This window comes from Cyclopterus lumpus, chromosome 13 (assembly GCF_009769545.1).
Source record: "Cyclopterus lumpus isolate fCycLum1 chromosome 13, fCycLum1.pri, whole genome shotgun sequence".
NCBI lineage: Eukaryota > Metazoa > Chordata > Actinopteri > Perciformes > Cyclopteridae > Cyclopterus > Cyclopterus lumpus.
In genome coordinates, this window is record NC_046978.1 from 18,782,760 (window position 1) to 18,790,964 (window position 8,205).

At 47.6% G+C, this 8,205-nt stretch overlaps 1 protein-coding gene across 1 annotated transcript in view; it reads left to right on the top strand.

The window, feature by feature from the left end:
- Positions 1 to 4,938, top strand: part of zgc:153039 (uncharacterized protein LOC767698 homolog) — a 41,667-nt gene extending 36,729 nt beyond the window's left edge. The window contains exons 11-13 of the mRNA XM_034547869.1: positions 1,238 to 1,412; positions 2,315 to 2,461; positions 2,951 to 4,938. Coding sequence (XP_034403760.1) covers positions 1,238 to 1,412; positions 2,315 to 2,461; positions 2,951 to 3,909 — 1,281 coding nt within the window. The 3' untranslated portion in view covers positions 3,910 to 4,938. The remainder of the gene's footprint in view (positions 1 to 1,237; positions 1,413 to 2,314; positions 2,462 to 2,950) is intronic.
- Positions 4,939 to 8,205: the final 3,267 nt, after the last annotated feature.

An 8,205-nucleotide genomic window follows, 5' to 3' on the forward strand; every position in this document is an offset into this window, starting at 1 on the left:
TCCGGTTGTATAGAAGTCTATGCTTCATGTGTTAAAGCTGCATTCTCTCTCCTGACCACCAGGGGGCGACTCCTCCGGTTGTATAGAAGTCTATGCTTCATGTGTTAAAGCTGCATTCTCTCTCCTGACCACCAGGGGGCGACTCCTCCGGTTGTATAGAAGTCTATGCTTCATGTGTTAAAGCTGCATTCTCTCTCCTGACCACCAGGGGACGACTCCTCTGGTTGTATAGAAGTCTAATCTGTGGATGGCTTTAAGCCTCTTGGAGTTACCCTTCGCATATTGTGACTGTCATTGTGCTACAATATCTAAAGTTGTTTATTTGGCATTTGTTAATAACACCGAATGAACAATTAAAAGTATTAATAATGAATAGACTTTTATTGACGATAACCAAGGCTTTAAAAGTATGCCCCCCCCCCCCCCCCCCCCCGAGCCCTCTTTTAAACGATTACACTAATAGACCCAACAGAAGAAGAGTTCCTGCAGCCTCCGTCGGCACGGCGCCAACTGGGTGACATTGAAGCAGGAACGACAAGCAAAAAGTGATGGATGGAGGGATGATGACATCCTGATGGAGGACAAGACGGAGGGAAATAGAGAGAGAGAGAGACGGATGATTAGATGAGTGGAGGCAGTCGGACTCGTTTGTTGTCTCTGTTTGTTTTTCTTCTTTTTAACATTACCGGACGATGGTAACAATGTTGCATCCGAATTCTATTTTTTTGGAGGGGGGAGGGGGGAGGGGGGCTCGGCTTCGGGGCATTATTTCTGTTTCTTTTTAGGATAAAAATTGAGCTGCAAGAAGAGTGTCACCCCCTCCCCCCTCCTCCTCCCTCCTCCTCCCCCCTCCCCCGACATTTCCACATCATTACCTCGAGTCTAGTAAATACAATTATTTTTGAAGTATTTTTTGAGTGATTCTCTACACGTCTTTAAATGGCTCGTCCCAATCAATCCTAATGATTATAGTGGTTTGGTTAAACACACATTATATATATATATATATATATATATTACCAATAACAGTTTGATTGACACATGCTCAAGTCTGCATACAAATATACATTTATACACATTACTGCTCTGATTTCTTTGTCGTTTCCTCTACACACATATCGTCATGGGAACCACCAGGATTTATCCTTTCACCCGATTTATATTTGATCTATTTAAAATGTGTAAACATTAACGATAATGCGTTTCAATGATTCCTTGTGATTCACACCCCTCCCAGGTGCGCAAGTACCTGCTGATGCTGGACGTGAGGAAGGACCACGTGAAGTTCTGGAGGCCTCAGATCCTGCTGATGGTCTCCAACCCGCGCAGCAGCGTGGGCCTCATCCGGTTCACCAACGACATCAAGAAGAGCGGCCTCTACGTGCTGGGACACGTTCAGCTCGGGGACCTCGGTGAGCACCGAGAAAAGATACCTGTGGGGGCGGAGCTAGCAGTGTTCACCTGAGTGGGGGGTGTAATTTAAGCTAAAAGCTTGTTTTGACCCGCCTGTCAACACGATTTCTGGATTTTTAATAGCAGTGATTGTGTGAAAGTGTTTTTCATTCGGGATCGGATCAAAAATATATTAACTTCTTTTTAAATATGTGCGTGTACGAATGAGCAGGAAGCCTTCGTGTGTCACTTAATGGACTGCTTTAGCATTCTGGACCCCCCCCCTTCCCCCTTTCCCCCCCCCCCCCCTTTCTTTTTTCGAGGAGGAAGTAATCGTGCTCCCAATCCTCCGGAGGCGCCGAGTAAAAATTAAATAAAAGGAGCAGAGTCATTGATTGGTTTTCTTTTGTCTTCTGAGGATTTCCTCACTTTACGGGGTCGTCGAGCAGACTGGGGACCGCCCCCCCCCCACCCCACACCTGGGGACCGGGTCCCGGGGTGACCGGGGTGACCGGGTCCCGGGGTGACCGGGGTCCCCTTTGAACGGAGTCTTCAGAATCCAAATCCTCTGTCTGTGTCCATCGAGGCCGCCAGAAGAACCCCCGAGTGCCCACGATGCACTCGGTCTTAAAGAGGAAGGAGTCGAATCACTCGACTTGTCGAGGAGCTTGTTGTCGAGGAGCTTGTTGTCGAGGAGCTTGTTGTCGAGGAGCTTGTTGTCGAGGAGCTTGTTGTCGAGGAGCTTGTTGTCGAGGAGCTTGTTGTCGAGGAGCTTGTTGTCGAGGACTTCCCCGGGGTCCTTCAGTCTCAACTCCTCGTGTGATTTAAAGTGGTGTAGATGTGGCCTCTGGATATCCTCTCTCTTCATGCATATTTATGTTATTATTATAATTCTTCCCCCCCCCCCCCCCCCTCCCCACAGACACTCTACCATCAGACCCCCTGCAGTCCCAGTACGACTCCTGGCTGTCACTGGTGGACCACCTGAACATCAAATCCTTCGTGAACTTGACGTTGGCCGATTCCGTGCGTCACGGCGTGCAGCACCTCCTCTTCATCTCCGGACTCGGTCAGTGTCGCAACACCTCGTCACTTTCCGTGATAACATACGCTTCAGTTTCTTTCAGCGCTTCCATTACAGCTCCACTTAAATACCTCCCATTAAGCTTTACGCCTAAACTTGAACTCATTTGGCGACTTTCCTTCTAACTGCATGTTTTAAGTGCCACTTCGTTTTTTTCTTCTTCTACTTAAACCGACTCTTTATCTCCGTTCAGCTGAAACATCCTCTCGCTGGTTTCAGTCAAACTTCTTTCAGACGTTCCGTTTCAACCTGTGTCAGTCACAATGTGTCCTTAAACAAGTTAAAGCTTCAGCTCCACACGAAGGCATTTAAAAAGACGTAAAAACTAGCAAATGCACCCTTTAATAAAGACGTTCTCCACATCGTCTGATAGAACCTCGATACTTGGCCTTTAGGAACCAGAAGAAAAAAAAGAAACCGTTTCGTCTCATTATTATTTTTCCTCGCCTCGTCTTTTTTTTTTTCTTCCTCCAGGCGGGATGCGCCCCAACACCCTCATCCTCGGTTTCTACGACGACCGCCTCCCGCAGGACAACCTGATCGACCCGTCGCTCTCCGCCGGTCAGTCGGCGGATCCCTCGGACTCCCCGCGGGACGCCGAGCGGCAGCCCCCCCTCTTCCACTTCGCCTCCCTGCGGGGGTCCGGCGACGGGCAGGACGGCGGCGAGTTCGGCGACGGGAAGGTCCTCGGGCCCCGGGAGTACGTGGCGATCATCGCCGACGCCGTGAAGATGCTGAAGAACGTGGCGCTGGCGCGCGACTTCAACGGCTTCGACCGGGCGCGCGTCCTCTCGCCGCCGCCCTCCTCCCCGGGGAAGGGCGCCGTCTACGTGGACGTCTGGCCGGTCAACCTGCTGCGGCCGGACAGCTGCAGCTACGTGGACACCTGCTCCCTGTTCCTGCTGCAGCTGGCGTGCATCCTCAACATGGTGAGGGCCTGGCGCCGGGCGACGCTCCGCCTCTTTCTGTGCGTGGAGGAAGGGCGGAGCGTGCGGGGCTCCAAGGAGAAGCTGGGCCAGCTGCTGAAGGAGCTGCGGATCAAAGCCCAGGTGTACTCCGTGCCCTGGGACCAGCAGGTGGCGCTGCACTGGCAGCGGCAGGGCGAGTGGGGGAAGAAGCCGCCGCCGTCCGCCGACGGGGTGAAGGAGCAGAGGGCGGAGCCGGAGGAGGAGGAGGAGAGCGAAGGCGACTACGTCAACAGCTTCCCGAGCAACGCCACGCGCCTCTCGGACGACTACCTGTCGGCCGTCAACAAGCTGATCCTGGACTCGGCCCGGCCCGCCCCCGCCGTGCGCTTCCTGTACCTGCCGCGCCCGCCGGCCGACACCAGCCGCTACGCCACCTACCTGGAGCAGCTGGAGCTGCTGACTCGGGACCTGGGCCCCACGCTGCTCATCCACGGGGTCACGCCCGTCATCACCACCGACCTGTGAGACGCGCCGGAGGTTTGTGGCGATGCCATCAGAACTTCTGAGCGATCGAATGTGTATGCAAGTGAAGTTTGTTTTTACAGCCAAAAAAATAAAAAAGAAGCGGTATCGAACCTCCGACCTTTTCGGTAGCGAGGGCGCTCCGACACCCGACGCATTTGAAGTATTCGACGCCCCCTTTTTGTTCCTGTTCATGAAGTGAGCTTCGGCCTCGTGGGCGTCGCCTTGCAGGAAATCTGCTTTTTCGCTCGAGAAGCCTTAAAAATGGTTTTACGTGTGATCTCAGGAAGACTTTCCTTTTTTTTTAAATTTTTTTTTATTTTGAAATGCACTTTTATTTTTTGGGGATTTCCTTCCTGTAGCAAAACTGCAAGCTCTGCTAAAAAAATGTTTTTAAAAACTCCTCAAACATGTTTACAGTGCCAATAACTACTGTGAGTACGCACATGCGTGTCTTTTAGGTACTTTTAGAGTTAATCGTCATAACGTTTTGAGACATTTAAAGTGCCGTTTACAGGTAAATATTAAAACACGGTGCACCGGGAGAACGAAGAGGTCTACCGACTGGAGAAAAGGTGCACGTGGAGAAAAGGTGCACGTGGAGAAAAGGTGCACGTGGTGGAGGCGACACCTCACTTTAAATATCAGAGTGTGTGTGTTTTTTATTCCTCTATGCAAATCTATAAACTTCGATGCTACGTTTGAGCCGCGTGGTTCAACTTTTAGTTTTTTTTCTTTTATTTTGCTAAATCGGACGATTTGTACTATTTTATTTTATTTTTTAAATTCGGCGTTTATTATTCACTTTTTTTATGCCAAATGGTAAAAGTAGGCGGTACAATAGAGAGAGAAAAGGGGGCGGGACCAGGCAGTGGAAACGAAGCACAATTATTATAATAATAATAATAATAATAATAATCTTGAAGTCGACAATCTGTGGTTTGTTTACTTTTCTTTTCTTTATTATTTGGACGCGGCACTCCTCAACACACACTACATCGTCACAGTGCAACAAAATATATAAAGATATATTATAATAATAATGCATTTGTTCAGTGTTTTGATTTCCTGTCAAAATCAGATGAAAATAATTAAAATAAAGTTTGTTTTACGTCTCTTTTCTCTTCTTTTTTTACTTCCTCCAGAGATTGTTTAACGAACACCGTCAGCACCGCTCAGTGTGTGTGTGTGCGCGTGTGTGTGTGCACGTGTGCGTGTGTCTGCATGCGTGTGTGTGTGTGCATGTATGTGCGTGTGTGTGTGCGCGTGTGCATGTATGTGCGTGTGTGTGTCTGCATGCATGTGTGCGCGTGTGTGCATATATGTGCGTGTGTGTGTCTGCATGCATGCGCGTGTGTGTGTGCATATATGTGCGTGTGTGTGTGTCTACATGCATGTGTGTGTGCGCGTGTGTGCATATATGTGCGTGTGTGTTCGCGTGTGCATGTATGTGCGTGTGTGTGTCTGCATGTATGTGTGTGTGTGTCTGCATGCATGCGCGTGTGTGCATATATGTGCGTGTGTGTGTCTACATGCATGTGTGTGTGTCTGCATGCATGTGTGTGTGTATATGCATGCGCGTGTGTGTGTGCGCGTGTGTGTATATATGTGCGTGTGTGTGTGTCTGCATGCATGCGCGTGTGTGCATATATGTGCGTGTGTGTGTCTACATGCATGTGTGTGTGTCTGCATGCATGTGTGTGTGTATCTGCATGCATGCGCGTGTGTGTGTGCGCGTGTGTGTATATATGTGCGTGTGTGTGTGTCTGCATGCATGCGCTTGTGTGTGTGCATATATGTGCGTGTGTGTGTCTGCATGCATGCGCGTGTGTGTGTGCATATATGTGCGTGTGTGTGTGTCTACATGCATGTGTGTGTGCGCGTGTGTGCATATATGTGCGTGTGTGTTCGCGTGTGCATGTATGTGCGTGTGTGTGTCTGCATGTATGTGTGTGTGTGTCTGCATGCATGCGCGTGTGTGCATATATGTGCGTGTGTGTGTCTACATGCATGTGTGTGTGTCTGCATGCATGTGTGTGTGTATATGCATGCGCGTGTGTGTGTGCGCGTGTGTGTATATATGTGCGTGTGTGTGTGTCTGCATGCATGCGCGTGTGTGCATATATGTGCGTGTGTGTGTCTACATGCATGTGTGTGTGTCTGCATGCATGTGTGTGTGTATCTGCATGCATGCGCGTGTGTGTGTGCGCGTGTGTGTATATATGTGCGTGTGTGTGTGTCTGCATGCATGCGCTTGTGTGTGTGCATATATGTGCGTGTGTGTGTGTCTACATGCATGTGTGTGTGTGTGTGCATCTTAAATACTTTATTTTCATGGATGGAAATTGTGATTAATTTCTAATTGTAATGAGATAAGAACCCAAAAGAGATCCAGTTAAATCTGCTAAAAAGAAATCAATTAAATTCAATTATTAGTTATCATATGTTTTGAAAACTACGTTCATAAAAACACCAGAAACATAAATTCATCCAGTTTCTATATTTATTTTATACTATTTTTATATTTTCTCTCCGAACTCTTCGGAGCTTCTTTGCATTCAAAGTGTTTCGTTTAAAGCTTCAGGCGACAAAATAAAAGAAGAAAAGACGGTGACAGGAAAGGAAGGAGGAGGAGAACCGGGGGGGGGGGGGGGGGGGGGGGGGGGGGGGGGGGGGGGGGGGGGGGGGTCTAAGTGTGTGTGTGTGTGTGTGTGTGTGTGTGTGTGTGTGTGTGTGTGTGTGTGTGTGTGTGTGTGGCCTGAAATCAAAGATGGAGGCCATCAGGTTCTGAGTGCCTCCGAGTCTGAAACTCTGTCAAGTCTGCAAAACCGTGATCAGAGGAAAACTTGTCACAACCGCCGGGAGACACACACACACACACACGCACACACACGCACACACACGCACACACACACCCCTCACCATTTCATCTGCATCTTCTCCGCTCCGCTTAATGCTTCGCGACGCGCCGAGTCGCCGGGCGGAGAGGACGCCGCTCGGCTTGTCGAGTACCATTCTGGTCACGCCGCCGAGATCCGATCACCGGGTTTTATTCTTTTTATTTTTAATCTTTTTTTTCGGGAGGCCGAACAGACCTCTGAGCGCACCAATCAGAAGCCTTCGTCCCTCTTGGTCAGCGAAGGAGGTTTTTTGTTGCAGTGCGAGATTTAAAAAAAAAATATATTTTTTTTTATTGGTTCCGTTGCCCAAAATCCAACGTTCGCTTTTAACGTAACAAAAAAAGATTCAAAATAATTCAGACAATTAAATAATTTTTTTTTTTCAAAATTCAATAAAATGTAAAGAAATTCAAACAATTAAATGAATTCACAGTTAAAAAAAAATGTCGGTCAATTAATTAAATTAAGAGGGTTCACAAATTTGGACAGTTAAAATATTTTTAACTAATTTAAATTTCAAACAATTACAATAATTACAAAAATTAGGACAATTAAAAAAGTTAGAACAATTAAAAAATGTCAAACAATTAAGCCTGCGATTGGCTCGGTCCTGTGTCAATAATATAGTGTGGGCGGGACCTCGACCCCCGTTTGAAGGTATATTTGTGTCTTTATTAGTCAAAAGAAAAAATTTTGAGAGCAAATTTCTCGTTCGTAAGTAAAAATATAGAAACTGAGAATACATTTTTTGTTAGTTTTGATTATGTGTGTGTGCGTGTGTGTGTGTGTGCATGTGTGTTGTCGATCTGTTTAAACTCAGGACGACAGAGAGGTTTAACTTAGAGATACGAAGCCTGTGTGTGTGTGTGTGTGTGTGTGTGTGTGTGTGTGTGTGTGTGTGTGTGTGTGTGTTTGTTGATTGTATTCAGGTCCATTGTGAGAGGCTTGACTGGGATTGAAGCCCACGTAAATGAAACCGGCTGCGCAAACACAGTGTGTGTGTGTGTGTGTGTGTCTGTGTGTGTGTGTGTGTGTGTCTGTGTGTGTCTGTGTGTGTGTGTGTATGTGCAAACAGCCCTCTTCCTCTCGTTCACACTCGTTGTAACATCTGTTTTCCTCTCAGCCCCCCCTCCCCCCCCCCCCCCCCCCTCCTCCTTTCCCCCTCATTTACAACCGGATATTAATCTCTCATTTACTCTCATTCGTTGTCTCCCTTCGTTCTGCGTTGCCTTTTATAAACGTACGCGGATCATCCTTCAAGAAAATAAGAATTAAAATCATTGCTGTATTGATTTAGGGGCATTAAGTAAATAGATTGAAGTGTCATTTATCATCATTCATGTAAAACATATCAAACAATGAACAGTAATTCGTAGATATATCCCAATAAATCCTTTCG